This window comes from Ptychodera flava (genome assembly GCF_041260155.1).
Source record: "Ptychodera flava strain L36383 chromosome 23 unlocalized genomic scaffold, AS_Pfla_20210202 Scaffold_23__1_contigs__length_28996876_pilon, whole genome shotgun sequence".
Lineage (NCBI taxonomy): Eukaryota > Metazoa > Hemichordata > Enteropneusta > Ptychoderidae > Ptychodera > Ptychodera flava.
This window is the reverse complement of record NW_027248277.1, coordinates 547213-568439: the sequence shown is the minus strand read 5'-3', so window position 1 is coordinate 568439 and position 21227 is coordinate 547213. Positions and strand designations below refer to the sequence as shown.

General features: G+C 35.6%; 1 protein-coding gene across 1 annotated transcript; it reads left to right on the top strand.

Moving 5' to 3' along the window:
• The first annotated feature begins 4598 nt into the window (after positions 1-4598).
• Positions 4599-19933, top strand: LOC139124304 (uncharacterized). Its single transcript, XM_070690445.1, has 6 exons — positions 4599-5257; positions 5517-5984; positions 6357-6436; positions 6629-6707; positions 7391-7684; positions 19224-19933. Exons 1-6 carry the CDS (start codon positions 4813-4815, stop codon positions 19931-19933), a joined length of 2076 nt encoding a protein of 691 aa, XP_070546546.1. The 5' UTR covers positions 4599-4812.
• The last annotated feature ends 1294 nt before the right edge of the window (positions 19934-21227 follow it).

Here is a 21227-nt window from a genome sequence, read left to right as displayed (position 1 = left end):
TTGCTTTTAGGTAGAATCAAGTGAGTCAACTATTCATACAGTCTGCTTTGGTTAAATTTATGATGTGAAACCTGATGTATGCATACAACGATAAGCATTTTTATTTTTAGAATGGGACCATACAGTTTGCATCAGAATGTAGTTCATGGCTTACACTGTGAGTGGAATGATATGCCACTGTGCTTGTGCCTACCCACCTAGTGTGAAATTTATCATTCATCAGGACACTGCATTTAATGTCTTTATCAGTAATGATTACAAGATGACATGACTGCGAACAATCACCATGTCATACACTGGTTGACAAAACTGAACTTTAAACCCATTACTGTTACAAATTAACACAGTTGGTTTGTTATCAATCATGTGACAGAGTATTTATGACACAGCTACGTGTGCTGTGCAAATACAGAAACTAAATTCTGGACAATTTTTCAGTCAAACTCTACCAAATTAAGGCATATTTCAAAAGTTTCTTGTTGTATTCTGGTACTCCAAGCTTCAATAGAGCGATTGATCTCCATCAGTAATTTCTTCTGTTGATAGAATCCATCAAGCCATATCAACCAAGGTATGTTATATTCTCTCTACCAAGTACGTGTCACATTTTAATAATATGTCGGTGTTTTCATCAAAAGACAACCTGGTCACTGATCTCTCAAGGTTTCTTGTTGAATTTTACTGAACATAAATTATTGAATATTTACACACATTCAAAATGTAGACATGACTTATGAGAGCATTGTTCTATCATCTCTACATGAAATTCTCTCTGAAAAAATTATAATCAAGTCACACATTATAAATATTTTATTTACAAGAAACAATGCAGTTTGATAAAAAATCCTGTTCACTAATAGATTTAATCAAAACCCATTGCAGTTGGAGATTGAGGATGTTTTTACAGAAATGGGAGTGAATATATTAAATTAATCACCAACTTCTGCCTAGGATATGGTGTGCCAACATAATGTCAGTTACTGTAAAAAGCATTGTCACAGTAGAGGAAATGACTTGATTATCCCATCTTGTTCATTTTCATATTTTGAAATCCGGCCACTCCAAACACTTTACTGTAGATATATTTCTAGTAATTATAGCAATCAACACAGTCAGGTAATAACAAAGACACAAATGGGCAAATTTGTCACATAAAAGTGTGCCCAGGGAGAGTCAACTTACAAACAGTATAGTGATATCTAATATGAGTTACAACAGATTGATCTAAACTTTTCTTTCCTTGTGTTCAGATATTATTTCACCGTGGTTGTTCTGTGTTTAAAGCAATGTTTTGCAATACATCAGCAAGAACACTAATCTCAAAAGCCACAAGTGTGTACTAATTGTAAAGTAGATTTGCACAGCTCCATTTCTTTGAACTAAAATCATTATTCATAAAGTGGAATTGGTACCAGGCACTATCTTATTTAACTGCTATGTTAGTTTCATCACTGGCAATAGACATGACCTTAGATACCCTTTCCACCTCACCTGTCTTTTCATGTCTATATTTATCTGATGTGATGGTACTTTGACGGAAAGTTGGCAAGCAAATCTTTTAGGATAACTAAGTCATCTTCACAATTTAATGAAAAGTAGTAATTTTGTGAAAGTATATTTCTGCTAACTTTTTCAAACTACCGATCAGAAGTCTTTACCTAGCTGTTTTAATGCAAGCCCCTTGTGAAAACATTATAGATATGTGCAAACTGTGATGAAATCTGCAATATGTTTAAGATTTAATGTACAGGACCAGCAAATTCTGAATTTATAATGTTTAATCATTATTTGCACACACTTTTTAAAACTTGTGTTGTTAACTCTATGAGTGTTGCTGTAATGGTTCTACTCCGGAATAAAAAGGACGCGATGTGTTCTACAGACTCAGTACGCCCAAATAATCACGTGATGCTGGTACAAACAAGCTCACATGTGTACTAACGCGTATGGAGATACACGTACATCTATGCGCGTTTGCGCACATGGCTTTGTTTGTACCGTGGTCGATTCGAATTCTGGGTTTGGCCTATTACCATGATTTTTATGAAGCTGCTCTTGATACCTTTTACACACATACCAGTATCTTGGCACATCTCATTGAAAAATGACCACAGTCCTAACAATTGAACAGTCCAGACTCAATACTCTTTGACCTCAAATGAAAGTTTCAAGCGCAGTGACCTTGTGGCCTTCACAAAAACTGTACTTGTGTTTACTTAGGCTATATCATAAGCAGTAACGCATATCCGTGTAAAAGTTGCCAAATTTAATAGCAGGATGAAATTTCCTTTACTTCTAGTTACAAGCACTAGGATACATCGATGACTGTAGATATTGGATGACCAATATTTTTAAGTATATTATTACTCTACTGTTAAGCAATTAAAGATTTCAACCAAACTACATTGTACTGTAGCTGTGAAATATGTATGACATTCATGGTTAATTTCACAAAAAATCATAATACAAAACAGTATTTACATATTTGCTATCTTATATCTCTCATTACATTTTCATTCCTCCAGAGACAACTACTATTAAACAATTAAAGATTTCAAAACAAAATACATTGTACTATATTTTCTGAAATATGTATGACATTCATGGTTAATTTCACAAAAAAATCCTAATACAAAACAGTATTTACATAGTTGCTATCTTATATCTCTCATTACATTTTCATTCCTCCAGAGACAATGGCAAACACACTTTCTGAAGCACTACTTGTATTGACATCATGGAATACAGCATCAGATGACCTGACATCACAACCAACAAAAACACTGGTCAAAGATTTCTGTGCAAACACACTGAAGTCGGATCAAGTTTCTAAACTTTACTGTACTGTTCTTGATGTTGAAGTCAGTGAAGACCAGAAGAAAAGATGCAGAGAGTGTTGGTGTCTCTTTGATCCCAGCTACAAGAAGCAAATGGTTAAATCCTGGTGAAGATCAACCAGGGGTTCATTGGCTTGTACACCATGATAAATATTACCCACAACTGAAGGACTTACAAAATGTAAAACATGTAGTCAGCTTTTCTCCCAAGACAAAGAATGCAGCAGCTGCAATACATGAAAGTCTTTTCCCTCAAGCTCAGCTTCACCAAATATCTGTTCCAACTCCTCCTGGTGTAGTATTTGCTTTTGATGCCTGGAGCAGAGATGCCTGTGGTCTGACTGGATATCACAGAGCTATAATCCAGGATTTCATAGCTAGGAAGGCAGAATCAGGAGAATATCTCAAAGCATACTCCACTGTGGTTGATGTTGAACTCAGTGCAGATCAGATAGAAGATGCTGAGAAGTGTGGTGTTACCTTGATAAAAGCAGAGATACAGAAAGGAGTTGATAAGACACCGAAACCGGAATGGCTGGTAAATCATACAAGTCACTTCCCTGATCTAGGAAAGTTAGAAAATATCAAGTATGTGGTTGGTTATGCTCCTAAGACTGGATGGGCTGCTATAGACATACGGAAGAAACTGTTCCCTGGTGCAAAGCTGGTCTTGATCAACCATGTCTGTCAGGAAAAAAAATGTCTCTTGGTGGAGGATGAATTTTCTGAATTGAAAGAGGGGATGCTAGAGATGGCAAGTCAGGCTGACATACTGTTTTCTATTGGTCCTCACATACATGATCACTTCAGTCGTGCATACAGACGTGACAAGAAGCTGTCCGATATTCCGCACAAAGAGATTCTTCCCATACCAAGACAAGAGTATTTTGGAGATGAATCGCCGGGCATTGAACTAGTAGGCAGTGGATATACCATATTAACATATGGTCAGCTGAACACAGAGGAAGCCTTGAAAAGATGTGACTCAATAGCAGCTTCCATTGGATCTACAGCAAACAAACTCAAAGAACTTCATATAAAACAAACTGAATGGAAAATACTTGGAGTTACTGAAGAGGCATACGAAGAAACAGAGAACTTTCTGGTTGAAAAACTTCAAAGTAGCCATGCCGTGCTACAGCCCTACAAACACTACTCAGTAGAAAAACTCTTAAAATCTCTCCAACAGTCTGACCTTTGTCTTCCTCCATCATGCTACACTGACTACAGTTTTGAAGGCTTGGAAGCAATGGCAGCTGGTCTACCAACAACAGTCCAGGATGATTCACACATTGCTGCTATGATTGACAAACACTTTGAAGATCACAAGGATTACTGTGTTGTCAGGAATGGAACAGAAAATCTGACTTCTAAGATAATTGAAAACCTGACAAAAAACAATGTAGCTGTCCAGAATGCAAAGCGGCTCAAAGAAGTTTTAGCTGAGAGTGAAGCTGTGACAGAAAGCTTAGCTAGGTTTGCTTCAACATTGACTGATGAAGATGCAGAAACACAAAACTCTGATAAAAATGGTAGGTAATTTCTTAATTATGAGCACTATTTATCGCAATTTGTGAGCATAAAATCACAATGATATTGTTGGTTTATACTCCCTGTAACTGTTATGATAATGGACACTTTCACAAATAAATGTCAGACTATTTCAACCACTATATTGAGATTCATCTTCATGGCAGCAGTTATGAAGTACTGGAAAAGAATTTTATAAACAAAACAATTTTTGATTGATGTGCAGGTAAAACTGAAAAGAAGGAGAAAAGACAAAAAAAGAGACAGCTCAGGGGACTGGACCTGCAATGGCAATTACAGAAGGTTCCAGCAATACAGAAACTGATGTATTAATGCCATCTAGACCGTCCATCAACAACAGTGAGGAGACAATAAAGACCTAGGTGTAGAACTAGAGACCCCTGTCATAGAACATTTGGAGAGGAAAGAATTAAAAAGCACAGAAATGCAGTCTAGAATCTCAGTGACAGGAGAGACAGAGAAAGCTGAAACCAGAATAGTAAATCAAGGGATTGCAGTTACAGAAGATGTAGAGTGTATACAAACCACTGGTGTGCAAACTGGCCTATCAGTCACAGAAGGTCATGAAACTACCGTTACAACAGCCACAGCAGTGCAACAAGGGATATCAATTAAAGAAGATATAGAGACTGCATATACCACAGTAGTGCACCCTGGGATGCCAAACACAAAAGATATGGATGCTCTAGCAAGTACTGGTACAACAGTGCAATCTGGGATGCCAGTCACAGAAGGCATAGATACAACAAAACCCACAACAATGCAATATGAAGCCGTGAAACCCAACATACAGAGAATGGGAGGAGTCAGTAAAAATCCTGGAACACCATCACCACTACCACAGTCAATAGCAACAGGAGATGACAAAGGTATGAAATACTTTACATTTCACCATTTATAAACAATAATATCAAAACTGTGTGGCAGTTATATGTTTTCACTTCTAAAACAGTGAAAGTGCATGAAATACAAAATGTAACGTAAACAAACATTCATGATTGTCTGGCTTATGTTTTCATTATTGAGAATTTTATGTCATCAACAGACATTACTAAAACATTATAAACACATATATCCATCCATGACACTAAAGCACAATGCATATGTTTCTGCTAATTATGCATCTAGATTCTAATGATATTGTGGTACATATCGGGCTAAATGATGGATCCTATGAGCAGCAGTTGAGAGAGCTTGAAAAACAGGAGTCAACAAGTGGTGTCAGGGAGGAAAAAGAGAAACTGAACACTACATGGGAGGAGTGCAATGGAGAATTTGAGAAAAAGGTGAATGAGGTGACCGTCAGTGGAGAAAGCCAGCAGATGGTACACTACAATTGTAAGGAACACTTTGGTAAAGTCAAAGTCAAAGGCACTGAACAGGGTTCATTAGCAATCCACCTGGACCTACCCACTGTGTATAACCTGTACAGATTAGAACACACATGTCTATCTGGTAGTTTTCCTGACTCATTTGAACCACTATTGATAACTGATAAGATGAGAGAGGAGGCTGACAAAGTTGGATTACAACTCAAGTTGAAAGCAACATATGACCAAGCCAGATTCGATGAACTGGAACTGTTCTTCATAAATAGTAAGTTTACAGTGTCTAATGATGTTCCTCATATCTCAGTATTGTAACTACTGGACTTGATCATACACCTGATGTTTCTAAATGTTTTATCAATTCTCTGAGGATGTTTACTTCTGGTTATCAGGTAACTCTGACCTAGTATTTGAATGCAGGCAAAGGTCTGTGTTGTCTGCTAAATATCTGTCAATCATACAATCTTAGACTTTGGATTACCTCACAATGCAAACGATAACTGATGTCATTCCTACATTCACTTCAAATTCAGGTTGTGGTTGAAAATGATTGTGAAACAACTACCCACCTTGAATATTTGCATTGTGGAAAACTCTAAACAGCAGTTTGTCTGACAGTTTGTAAATTTCTGTCATTCAGGAGATGGTGGTGGACTTAAACCAGTCAAAGTCTATGATGATGTCATTGAAGGAAAGGATGCTGAAGAGGTACAAATTGATGTAAGTTTCTTGGCATTCAATATGACCTTGACAATAGCAGAAAAAGTGAACACAATTCAACAAGATACCGTCATTGCAGCTGCAGAGAATTTTATAATATTACTTCAAATTTTGTCATTGACAGAAAATTAGTGATACAAGTGAAACACCAAACATATAAACCATGTTTTACTTTTACATTAACAATTTCAGGATGAAGACACTGATCAGAAATCTCACACTGTAAACACAGGAAAAGTTGACAGAAGTTCTCAGACTGAGCAAGGACAATGTAAGTAACTGACATTATGAAGGTTTGTGTATTTCAGTTGGAGAACACCAGATATTCAAAATGTACCATCACATAAAATGATATTTTGATCAGTCTTAATATTTTACTGAGGAATGTATTGTTAATGACAATGTGAATCGTCACATATCCCACAATGCCATTGTGATGTTTTGCCACACTACCTTTCACAATAGACATCCACAGAACTGTTTAACGTAGAATACACCTCTGGGACAGATATTTAGACTCTAAAATTTACTTTTCTAATCTAACCATTGTGGGGCTCATTTTAAATCTCTTTTAGAAAGAAAACATTTCACCACTAAAAATTTATTTTTCCCATAGAGTTAATATAGGAATGGCAGCCATTTTAAATTTCAAAAATACGTAAATGCTAGGTAATTTAAAGTTTGCATGGTAACCCCTAATTTTTATTTGGTAAGAGAAAGGTTTAAAGTTTCATTGGGGAAATTTTGAGCAAATGTTTAAGTCTAGATCACTTTCAATGCACATATAATGAAGGCACCCAATATCATTAATTACAGAAAAACACAAATGCAGTAAATATAATTAGACTCAATTACATAATTTATATAATTACACTTAATTACTTTCAATCGATTTATAAAGTAAATGTTTAACATTTATGATTGGTATAAATCCGTCTGCTTTGTTTTTGTCAGCCACTGAAGATATCCAATCTAAATCTGAGATGGAAAGGGCAACTCTAGAATCTCAACTGAAGGCGGCAAAGGAAGAGATGGCTGCTTCAGAAGAGAGATGTAAGGAACTGACACAGAAGTTAGAGAGCAGTGAGAACTTTTTGGTCAGTCAACGGATTGGGACCAATGTAAAGCAGAATGCATTACAGTCTGAACTTGAAAAGAAGGAGACTCGGATCAAAGAACTTGAGAATACAGTAGAAGAATTAAAACATAAATTGGAACTATCAGAACTGGAGAAACATGGAGACAAAGGTAACAGTGTCCTTGACTACATACATGTTAGATTAATTTGTATCTTTGAATTCATGATTTGCTGAAGTAACTGGTTGATTCTATGTGAGTCAGTGTGTGTATTGTGATTGGTCAATATTGGTCTACCCTTGATGAAATTTAGCATGGCAAAACCTTTCAAATGGCGAACAGTCACTGATCATTTTGGAATAAATAAATTTGCATCAATTAATTCAAACAACATCCTAAATAATTTGAACATCTGAAAATGCTAGTAATGTTGAATATGATTTCATTTTCAACCTTTGATAGTTTCAATGGTGTGTACTCAAGTACCGGTATGAGTTTAGCTGGTAACTCATAACATTTATCTGCTGTGAAAGCAATCATTATTCATTTGGATTTTAATTTCTCTACTTTGGGTACCTGATGAAATCCACTAAATCCTAGTGAGCATGCTTAATAGAAATAGATTCCATTGTTTTACTGAATAAGCAGGGAATCTAAATCCAAGTGAACTGTCTCCAACATCAAAATAATGACATTAAATCCCAGCGACATTAATGCTTTTTTTTTTTTTTATTTAGTCCATCATCCAACGGGCGTTAGCCCATTTACAGGATTAGGTACCCATAACCCACTACCCCAATGGAGCACTTAGGAGTAAAGTGCCTTGCTCAAGGGCACAACACCGAGCTAGAGTCTCGAATTCACCGTCCTCCGACAGTGAATCCGCTACTCTGGATCTACCGGGACTTGAACCGGGTCTCGAACCCACCATCCTCCGATAGTGAGTCCGTTACCCTAACCACTAGTCCACGGTGCCTCCCTTTGCTTTTACAGTAATCCTCGTTTATTTGGGTATTTATAAATCCCTTTTAACTCTGACCTCAACATAACTCATGATAGGTTTAGATTTACAGCCTAGCAAGGTGCAAAAGTGGTAGATAATTAATTTTGTCATATCAGGCAATTTGTTTTATGATTTTTTAGGAATAACTAATTTCTCCAATATTTTTTTCATCAAGTCATTAGAGTAACAAATAATGTCCAAAACAAATTTCAGAAAAATCCAAAGTCCACGTAGTATTGTTAAATGCCACAAGCATTAGCAACTTTATTAATCTGTGCTATTTTTTGGTGTAATATTACATTTATCTCAGTAGATTAAGAACACATGAAATTAGTGGGTAAACATGATGGAATTTGCACAGATACTCCTTCAACTTTAAAATGAGACATATTTTCCCAACAGGTCCCAGGACCAGTGATCTTAGGTTTTTTACACTAAATCCTGGTATTTCATATCCCTCTGAAGCCTTGCTTCAAAATAAGTCATGTTGGATTTAGATTTACAGCCTAGTAACTTGCAAAAGTGTTAAACAATTTTGTCATATCAAGCAATGTGTTTTATGATTTATGAGAATAAGTAATGCCTCAAATATTTTGTCATCAAGTCACCAGTGTAACAAATACTTCAAAAATAAATTTCAGAAAAATCCAAAGTCCATCTAGTATTTGAATACAACATGCATCAGCAACTTTATTCATCTGATGTGTTACTTTTTGGTGTCAGATTTTATTTATTCAGCAAATTCTGAACACATGAATTCTAGTGAGTATCATTGCACAGATACTCCTTCAACTTTCAAATGATAGAGAGTCAAGGTCTTAAGATTCCTCTGTTTTTACACAGGTACCAGTGATCTGATTTTTTTTCACCGCCCTCACGGTAAAATCCACTGGCCCACAAAAATGGTTTTTGATAAAGCATATGGTAGGAGGAAAATTCTGACAGGGAGAAAGTGTAAAAGTCAGGTTGTAGAGTAGTTACTGATTTGACATATTTAATGGAATTGATGCATTCTTGGATAGACCTGAGATCAGAGTGCACATTGCAGCTTTAGTGAAAGGTATCTATCATTTGTTGTACGTACCTGGGTACTATGTTAAATCATTCAGAGAGCTGATTGCATTTATCAGTTGTTTACATTTGTGAGACATCAATGGTCACCAGCAGTTGAACAGTTGTCAGAGACAGTTGTGATTTGATTTTATGAAAACTTCTGCATCAGACTGAACTTGTAAAATGAAGTGAGTGTTAAAATGAGGTGCATAGATGCTCCTTGAAACTTGATGAAATTTTCCAGATCTGATAATCGCTAGTAGGATGGCAGCAGATAAACATCTTGCACTTTGTAAAATCCTCAGATCCTAATTTCATTTCACAATCAAAAGGAGTCTCTGTCTTGATGTCATTTTTACACAATTTTATGTTTACAGTCATCTGTCAAGGTGTAACTTACTGTAATAACAGCTTTCAAATGCTACCAAAACCTTCAAAAGTAGAGTTCAAATTGAAAAACCTTGCTTACCTTAGTTATTCTTTATAGATATTTACTGATGCGTATTATAAATTTACAGTTTGTAAATTTACCGAGCCCAACAATGATTTCCCTTGTACCGTAGAGTTTTGTACATTTCACAGACTTCAGTGACAAACAGAATTTTTTAAAGCATTTCTTTTTCCTGCCACAAATTATCATCTAATAAGGGTAACAATGGTATAAACTTGAGTTGGTAATGAAAGCACTGAAATGTATACGCTGGCATAATCTCTATGGCAGACATACCACACAAAGTATGTAATGTATTGTCATTTACATACTACACACATATAATCATCACAAATGTGCCAATATTGGTGGTGATTGGCAGAGATTTGATTACAAACGTGTTAGCAATTTGTGTTGCTTATTTTTACATGACATACCGGTATACATAGTCATAGTAAGTTTGCATAATTACAGAAATTCTCTTATGTACCAGAGGCTACATATTACTTGAGGTTAGCAGGTCATCCCAGGGTCACATCAGCCAAATACATAACACTGCCTGATAATCCCCATACCCAATTGACAGTTTCCAATGACACCAGTTAGTGTCTATTCATTTAAATTGACTGTTTGTATACCACTTTGCCATATTACACATATGCCAATCAATTTTGGTCATTTCTTGTGGTGCCGTCTGTTAATGTATAGATTGTCGCATTAGAAAAGGACACTGTTTATCAAACAAATAAAGCAGTTGATTAGTTATTTTTGAAGTTTAATCAGTAAACAGATCAGTGAAGCAGAAAACTGACAGTTCAGTTTAGGGGCTGTGTCACTTCATTACTGATTGCATTTCAAATTTATTAAAAGTCCATGCTTGGACCATTAAAAACTCCCAGATTTGCATCTCAGCTGGGACTATAGGACCACTTTGCTCAAATTGAACTCTAGTTCTGGCTATTACACTACAGTAACCTACACTGCCTCTTCAGTTGTTTTGTTGGTTTAAGTTGTTTGCAGAGACCACACATAAATGAATCTTGGTTGCAGAATGGCACCCTAATGCTCTGAAACTTGAAATCCTACAACCAGTTCCAGATGTCTGGAAATGCTGCCTGCAACTATTTGAAGATATCTAAAATTGCACCCTGCAACCATGAGTTCAAGACACATTTTAAATAGCAGGCAGAGTTAGAGATTTGTCCCAGATAATAGACTCCCACTTTGCTGTCATAGATTGCTTTTCATGTTGTACCTTACATTATTATACACCTGAGTCAGACTCTGTAACCTATGGAATTTCGTCGTACAGTTAGTTTTGGTATCAGACAGAAGACGCAAAGACCAGTAACTTTGACGCAGAGTACAAAAACTTTGGGTGTTATTGGACGCTATTTTATCTTTGACCTCAAAACACCTTCACATTAACACAGGGAAAAAGAAGAGAAAATTTTAGATTTTTCACAAAAATATAATATACTTCTTAGCATTGAGTACTTCACAAATTAAATCATCGTCAGTCCTAAACCTCTGAATTCAAGTGAAATTATGCTGCTGACGTACAATTTCTACCATGTGCACTGGGCAACGTGGGTTGAAATTTTGTTCTGTGCGCTTAGCAGATGCACTCAACGCGTTCCCAGTCTGCTCGTGATCGCTCAGTACAGTGCGTGACGAGCATCCAAAAGACACTTTAATTTCTACTTTTTTTCTTATAAAGTTGGACTAAAAAGGTGAATAATAATAAAGTTATTCCCAAAATACCGGGATTTATGTCCATATACATCGTACGCTTCAGTATTTTCATTGACGCTAAGCATCTCTGACAATACCTCCGCTTCACGATATACTTGGACATAAATCCTGGTATTTTGGGAATAACCTATATTATCGTCTTCTAAGACCTACAATTCACTCCCTTAGATGCAGTGCGGTAACCTCCAACTGGACGATGTCCCGGGCCAATCTTCATGCAAATGTTTTTACTAAAAGATGCAAATAAGATGACCCATGCGTATCCACAATACAATACTCAGTACATTTACACATCATGGCAGAAGGTGACCGCGGCCTATCCACAAATACATCTACACGCTATGAAGGTGACCCAGGCCAATTCTCAATACAAATGCATGTACAAACTATGGAAGGTGACCCAGGCCTATTCTCAATACAAATACATGTACACACTATGGATGATGACCCAGGCCTATCCTCAATATAAATACATGTACACACTATGGAAGATGACCCAGGCCTATCCAGAACAGGTACACACTATTTGTATTGATCATAGGCTTGGGTCATCTTCCATACTGTGTGCATTTACGTGTATTGTGGATAGGCCAGGGTTATCTCCATAGCCTGTACATGTATATGTTGATGGGTTGGAGTCATCTTCTGCCGTGATGTGTACATGTACTGAGTAATTATATTGTGGATAGGCCTGGGTCATCTTATATGCATAGGTCATAGTATTTGCAGGAGGATAGGCCTAGGACATCGTCCGGTTGAATGTTTATGTTGCTGTTCCTAAGATACTGGCTGTTGCATGATATGGGAAATCTACTTACTTTTAAAACAATAATCACCAAAGCTTTGACACAATGAGGTACTCAGGAAATCATCTGTTTAAGTCCTGGAAACTTTCACCGTTGTATCAGCCATGCGTCACAATCTACAAAACAATAGAAACATCATAAGTCCGGGCCATTTCCAAAATTGGTAATGCCATACCATAATATTTTTTATCCTATCATCAGCCACAAATTGACACAAAAAGCTCCATGGATGTAATTTGTGAAAAAAACAATTAATCATGCTGTATTGTGTCATATTATAATCTCCAACAGTGGCCACTCTGTCAACACACATTTTCAAATCATATATCATTTTAGTCTGGCTCAGATAACCAATCCCATATACGGTATTTCTTTGATGCTCGGACTCTCGCCTGAAGTCCTGCAATATATTAATGATGTACCAACACAGATTGTTCAGAAACCCCACTTGCATCAGAGATGGCAGCTAATAAAAATTCTTAGAGAGAGATGAAGGAAATAAGGAAAGGAGTAACTGAAATGAATTGTAAATATCTTGATTGCTGCTTTGCTTGATGGTCTTATTGTTTGACAAAGTGTCCTTGGGGAAAATAGGATCATGTTCATCATGAAAGAAGTGCCAAGTTTTGGATTTTGCAGCCTACAAGAAAGCTTGATATAAGAAGGCATGGTATAGCGTCACCAATTTCGGAAATGATCCGGACTGATTATTAAACTGTAGTCAAACTATATGTCTCACAAAAGTACTATGACTATTCATGACAGGAACAACACTGTAATTTTGATGTACTCACCTCTGAACTTTTAACATCACAGACTAAGACGGGATATTGTCATTTGAAGGCATGCAGACTACGTATTCACTGTGGCATTCTGTATAAACATTGTCTGAGAGGAAAAACGCAAAGAAATATTTAGTGTCATAGTACCTGGGACCTTATTTTTATCAGAATTGATGCACTTATGGATAGACCTGAGATCACAGTGCACATTGCAGCTTGCATTGAAAGTTTTGTCAAGATGTAACAGACCTAAAAGAAAGAAGTCACTTTGATACCATGCCACTACAGCTGTAATGAACACACTGACTGCAGGAAAGTAATCAGGGCTTGAAATTAAATTTCAAATGTGGTGGTCCATGTGGACCACCTAACAAATATTTTGGTGGTCCAAATTAAAAATGTAGTGGTCCGTAATATAACAATTTTTTAAGATGGCATTATAGGTTTGTGACGACATACATTCAAATGACAAGTTCTCGCCCAAACTATGTTATATACGTAAAACTTGCATATCACCAGAAAGCTCTTTCTATGAATTTTAATGCTGTACCATTACATTTTGGTTTTTTGAAAAGGCCGAATTTGGGATATTTCACCATGAAAATTATAACCATCACCTCACATAGCCGATTGTCATTTGAACAAAGCAATATAAAAGTTTAATATACTGTCAGCGTAACTGTGTCTTAAAATTTTTGAAGACGACTTAGGTTTGTTGAAGATCACCAGTCATGGTTTTGAATCATGTTTTGTTCATTACTTAGTTTATTTAAACTACGAAAATTAAAATCCTTAAATGTGTTTGGAAAAATCTGAGACACAGTTTGGAGACCATCTGTACGACTTTCACTTGTGAAAATTTGGTAGACATACCTGTCATCCTTGTCGACTTACACTATTTAGACCAAGAGAATCGTGTTAAAATGGCAAGAAAAGAAAATGGAAAAACACAAGAAGTTTGTTTGCATTCCTTTGTTGGCATAATTTTCAAGAGCGAATAATTTTTTCGGCATATCTGATGATACTATACTGAAAACTGACCACCTTCAAAGGCCATGTCCTTAGGAAGAAATGGCATGGAAAGGATAGTTTTTCGGAGTTTTGAAGGAAAATACTCATACTAACCTATCACGCTACCTTAAAGATGATTTTGACTTGTCAGTTCGCATACTCTTATGTTCAAAATTATCGCTGTTAACAATTATGATGACAAAAATCCCACTATTTGCTCCATTGAACTTGAAATTCACAATATTATTTTTCTGAACTTTATTATCTACTATAGAGAGTCAAAATACTTCCACTCATAAAAACCAATAGCAACCAGTAACAGAACCCGATTTGAACACTGCCTGAACACGAATGGGCCTGGGGTGCTCAGAGCTATGTGAAAGGCAAGAAATCAGTAGGTTGTACACTGAACAGCACAAGCACATGTGAGTTTGTGTTCTCGATCTGCGTTCTCTCGATCTACAACATTTTTGCCCTAACAAAAAATGAATTTGTTTTCAATTATTTCCTACAAGCTAACTGACAAAGCTGGTGTCTTCAAAAATTTCTGACGTAAGTGGTGGTCCATTTGGACCACCAATATTTGAATTTGGTGGTCCAAAATGAAAAAGTGGTGGTCTTTGGACGCAAGACCACCGTTAATTTCGAGCCCTGATAACTATTATATGTATCAATTCTGATCACATGGGAACACAGTCTAATTGATATGGTAGAGCAGTGTGCCCTCTAAGCCTATTTGGCATGCCATGACTCATGAATATTCTCTGTGACGCAAGAAAATTTTCAGTTGAATAGGAAATTACACTTTGTGACTCCAGAAAATTTCACAAATTTTTCAATTGACTCAAAAGTTTCCTGAAATCTCTTTTGTTAGAGGGCACACTGACTACTATGTGTTGAATTTCATGAATATCTGCCTTGTTGATCAAGTCATCCTGTCTCTGTTATGAACTGTAATCAGCTGTAGGAAGAATTTTGTACAAATCCATTTTATCAGAATTGATGCAATTTTGGGACAGACCTGAGGTCAGAGTGCACATTTCATAAATAAATGAACTGTTTCATGGTTTATCAAAATTTCATGATAAATCACATAATTTTTCAGCGATAGCATTTGATTCAATTTCCCTTTCACTACAGGTATGAAAATAAAACAGAGTAGCTTTCTTGAGAGAGGGAGACATTTTACTGTGAGGTGACTTCACAGCATTTTAAAGTTAACGATCGGAATGCTGGAATTATGGACCATTTACCACCATGATAAAATACCAACTTGATGATGAGGATCTGTGAATTTAACAGAGATATGTCGACAGTTGAATCTGAGGGAATTGTCATGTTTCATGTGTTCTGTTACACTTCCAAACACAAAGTGCAACAATTTACTCTGATAAAAACCCTGTGTTGAAGCAGATAAACAGTAAATGACTAGTACACTGTATAGTTTTTATGTACTCACCTCTGAACTTTTAACATTAGAGAATAACACGGGATAATGTCACTAGAAGGCATGCAGACTAAGTTCACTGTGGCATATATTCTGTATCTACATTGTCTGAGAGGAAAAATGGGAAGAAACTCCGTAGTGTCATAGAACCTCCATTTTATTAGAATTGATACACTTATGGATAGACCTGTGGTCAGAGTGTACATGCCTTGCAGCTTTCATTGAAGGCGTTAAAGTGTCTGTTTTGTAGATTTTTTACACCATTCTGAGATCTGATTGTATACATCAGTTGTTTACATTTGTAAGAATACCATGGCTACCAGTAGACCACTGTCATTGACAAAAAAGATGTTTTAAACTGGACACTATCATTTTGTCAAGGTGTAACAAACTTAAAAGAAAGAAGTCACTTTGACACCTTTCAGTACAGCTGTAAATGAACACACTGACTCTAGGAAAGTAATCATTATTACATGTCAATTCTGGACATGTTGTAAAAGTCTAATTCATGTGTTGAATTTCATAAATATCTGCCTTGTTGATCAAGTAATCCTGTCTCTGTTATGAACAGTAATCAGCTGTAGGAAGAATTTTGTACAAACCCATTTTATCAGAATTGATGCATTCTGGGACAGACCTGAGGTCAGAGTGCACATTTCATAAAATAAATGGACTATTTCATGGTTTATCAAAATTTCATGACATATCACTTAATTTTTCAGCAATAGCATGTGATTCAGTTTGCCTTTCACTACAGATTTGAAAATAAAACAGAGTAGCTTTCTTGAGAGAGGGAGACATTTTACTGTGAGGTGACTTCACAGCAATTTTTAAGTTAACGATAGGAATGCTGGAATTAGGGACCATTTACCACCATGATAAAAAAAACCAAACCAAATTCATGATGAGGGTCAGTGAATTTAACAGAGATAGGTCCAGAGTTGAATCTAAGGGAATTGCCATGTTTGTATCATGTGTTCTGTTACACTTCAAAACACAAGCTGCTACAATTTACTCTGCTATAAACCCTGTGTTGAAGCATATATCAACACTCAATGACTGTCCATCTTCCCGTTGGAATCTGTGTTGAATATAAACACTTATTACTTGGACAAGTGACCAAACTAGGAAAGTGTTTGTCAAACTCTCACCTCTGAACTTTGACCTCATTGCATGTACTGCAGTGATCACTCTTTGACATCTTGTAAACTTTCACCATTTCATTCAATTATTGCTGGTAGAATAAAAGAAAACAACATGTTAAAATGTAGAAATCTATACTGCCAAAACTAGGAATAGTTTAACATTTCGATATCATGTGAATCTAAATTAATCTGTAAAATACTTAAATAGCAAAAAAAAAATACATGGTTGCTAATGTTTTTACTCAGTAGATTAATACATGTAGGCAGAGTGGCAACCATTTTATTTTGTTATGAAAATGTAGCTCAGCAACACTCCAAAACTGATGACATTTATTATGCATATCACAATTTTTGTCATAAAATATGGCTGATATTTTACAGTAAATTTTACCAGGATGGAGAGATATTGGCATGGGTGTATTATAATAGTGTTGGAAACTGGTTCACATCTAATTCCAATATTGCAACTCACAAATAGACTTCCCGGAAGAAACAGTTACTTACCAAGAGGCTGTCTTCACAAAATATTTAAATGATCTTAAAATCTGTGATGCCATGCCAGACAGATATCTGCTGAAATCTGTATGACTAAAATGGAGGAAATCACATTATGGAATAGACTCAATGCAATATTTGTGTGTGTTTTTACTATGGTTATAGGAATATGTAAATGATTGAGGAACATTGATAATATTACTACTGTCTAATAGTAAAACTGTATTCATGTTCGGTTCTGGTGAAAATGACCAGAAAATTCCAAGAAAATTGACTTCAAACTCACATATGTCTTGTGGAACATCAAAAGTTATGAAAAGAAAATTATAATTTTTTGGTTACAATCATCAAACTGTTGCTATGGATACAATCAGACATTCAATGATTGTATTAATTCATTGAGTTATCATTTTGAACTTTACAAGAGTACAAGTTTTAACAAAAAATTTTCATTTATTTTGAACTAGAGAAAGGTTACAAGGAAATAATGAAATGAGAAATTTTAAACAAATAGAATAAGTGCTGTTGCTATGGTTACCAGAAGCACACAAGTGTCTTAATGTATTGGCATATGATTACAAAGTTTACTTCAGTCATTTAAGTTTTGTAAAAGAATTTTTATGATATTATGACCTCTGAAAAAGTAATGAAGAAAAGCAAATTTTGAATATTTACGGTATGTTGCCATGGTTACTTGTTGGCATCATTGTACCAATATTTCTATGTATAGAACAAAATCTTGGTCAAAATGACTAGACAATTTCCACTAAACAAAGTTCACTCAATTTAGTAACATCTATATTCATTCACACTTAGAAACCTCCAGTAAAATACTACAGAATTTCACTGTATGTCTATTCATACTTTGTCAACAAAATAAGAATTTTTAAACAATAGCAATAAAACATTGCCATGGATACCAGCCATACATTCTATGAGTCTTTCCATTTATTGAGAATCATTGAAAAAGTGAACTACAGTGTGTGAATATTTCCTGGAGAATTTTTATTTAAATTGCACTACATACATGTATTACCAGGAATAGATAATTTTGAGGAAATGGAATATAATCTGTTGCCATGGTGATTAATAAAGCTCAAATATAGTATTGCATTGAAAGAAAATAAGCAAGTGTGTATTAGCCTTTAAATTTTGTGAAAAAAATTTCAGGGTAATTCAACAACAGATAATTATGAAGAAAAGCAAATTATTAACATTTACGTTGCCATGGTTACTTGTTATGCATAACTTTACTAATGCATTGATGCATAATAAACAAGCTTATGTAAGTCTGTAAACTTTTGCGAAAAAATTTTCAATCTACTTCATGAAATACAAAAGTTACAGAAAAATAAATATTTTTAGCCATTGTCATAAAAAATGTTGCCATGGTTACAGTAATTAGTGAATGAATTCATTTTTTGGTTCACGATAGTTACATCTTTGAAAATAATGAAATGTACTCAATGCAAAGAATTTTGAATTTAGCATGACAAGCTAAAATTCATGACAAAATACACTTGTACAAAATACACAATGTACTTATTTTGCCTATTTCTGCTGAAAATGTTGCTATGGTAAATTTGCAAAATGACCAATAATTGTGAGAATTTGCAAAAATAATATAAATTATACTTAAAGGAATTATGTGAGTTTTCAAAATATTCTGGGGCAGTGAAAACTTTATAAGAACTAATTATGTTTCTTTTTACAGCAGAATAAAAAGTAAACTGTGTAACAATGTACACATTAATTTCCACAAATTTGACCTTTGACCTTTCAGGTGACTGGTCAGTGACATTGGTCAATGGTCAACATCAAGGCCGAGGACAAAAGTTCAAGTTGCCATGTGGTTTAGCCTTCCACCGTGATAAACTTGTGGTGTGTGACCGCGGTAACAATATTGTACAGATATTGAACAAAGATTATACCTGTGACAAAGTCATAGGAAGCTTTGATGGTCAGTTTGCAAAGCCATTCCGGCCACTGAGTGTAGCCATCTCACGTTTCAACCACTATTTCATACTTGATGATGAAAATAAACAAATTGTTGTTTGTGATGAAAATGGTAAAATTATCCAAATAATTACTCTACCTGAAAACACTGAAATAGTCTGGGACATAGCTCTGATGGATGACTTTGTTTTGGTCACTTTGCGTTTGACCTCTCCGGACACCTGTGTGAGACCTGAGGACAGAGATGATAGACTGGTCAAGTACACTCAAAGTGGAGAATATCTAGCAGAAGTCAATGGTCAAATTAGAGGCCAAGGACAATTCAACTGGCCGGTGTCTGTGGTTGTAAACAGCAACAATGTCATCATGGTTTATGACAGGGGCAATGAATGCATCAAGTGTTTTGACAGCGACCTGAATTTTTTACATCAATTCGGACAAAGTCAGCTATCAAGGGGCATTGTGGGATACATTGGATCATTGCTGTGGATGAAGATGATAATGTTTATGTTTGTCACCACTTTGATAGAATCCTAAAATATCGATGTGATGGAAAGTGGATCTGTGATCTGTTGAAAGGTAATGTGAGATACCCTGAGTACATTGCAGTCATGGGTGATAAAATTGGTGTTGTAGAGTGGGACAGTGACCAAATCAAAGTATTTTCCAAGTAGATAAAATACACCAACATGAAGTGTATGTCTACATGACATCAAAATGTCAGAATTTGGAGGAATTTTTTGAAAGGAATAATTTTGTGAGCGTTGAAGTTTGAACGCATTGCATTGACTTGACTGCATTGTTGACAAGGATGTCATGGCAACAAGTTGATTGCAAGGTTATTTTTACAAATTTAGAAATATGGTTGTTGACAAAAATTGTGATTTTTGTCAGTCGATTCATCTCAGGGATGTTAGAAATCCAAAACGGAGATATTTTGTGGATTTATCATCAACAATTTTGACCAATTTTGTCATGGAGGTATTTGACTGCCGTTGTACACGGCATACCCCAATGACAACATTGGTCAAAAATGTTTGTTGATATTTAAATATTGGCGTTATTTTTCATTTTAAAATTGAAATTTTGGATCGGACAATCTCAGAGATACAGTCGCTCACTTCCTTTGTATGCCGATGAAAGAATCTTTCAAATTTTGTGAAATTTTTGCCGAAAATTTGGTCAACTTGTGCAAGGGGATGTCTACAGGCAATAGTACAGATATAGATACACCTTCCATCACATCTCCATAAATATCGGGCGGAATATCAATTGTGTGTGCAAAATAAGATGAGATAAAATACCTGCATATCTGATGATTTAATTTTGTTGAAATCTGTCGATATTTCCATCCGATGGAGGAAGATTACTCCGATTTATGGTTTATAAACAACGACTTCAACCTTAGCAATCATCGCCATTCTAAGTTCAAGAAATACGTTGAGGGCGTTGTATCCAGGTCGATCTCACTATGTCGAGAGGGGTCTACTCTGGTCATCGTTCGTTGTAAAAACATTTATAGGGTAATTTTGAAAACTCACATTGCTTTCTTCGTGTACAAGTGTCTTGTTTGTATTGAATTTTAAATAGTTTCTAGACAGTTTAATCATGATATTTTGAGAGAGAGTAATCGGTCTCCTTCCTGAGAAAAGTGGTTGCTGCCGTATGAAAATATTATAGTGTTTAGAAACATTGTATCAAAGTTAGAGCAGTAACTAAGGACGCTTACATCCCAGACGTGTGTAAGATGTAAACAAACATGAAATAAGACACCAGGGTAGATCACCATTTATACAACGTTGTCGTTGTGAAGTTCATGATACCAAATCTT

Excerpts from the sequence above, each read along its gene's own strand:
- LOC139124304 (XM_070690445.1), top strand. The coding sequence starts at position 4,813 with ATGCAGTCTAGAATCTCAGTGACAGGAGAGACAGAGAAAGCTGAAACC. Across the intron at positions 5,258-5,516 it reads AGCAACAGGAGATGACAAAG|ATTCTAATGATATTGTGGTA; the intron begins GTATGAAATACT and ends TTATGCATCTAG. Across the intron at positions 5,985-6,356 it reads GGAACTGTTCTTCATAAATA|GAGATGGTGGTGGACTTAAA; the intron begins GTAAGTTTACAG and ends TCTGTCATTCAG.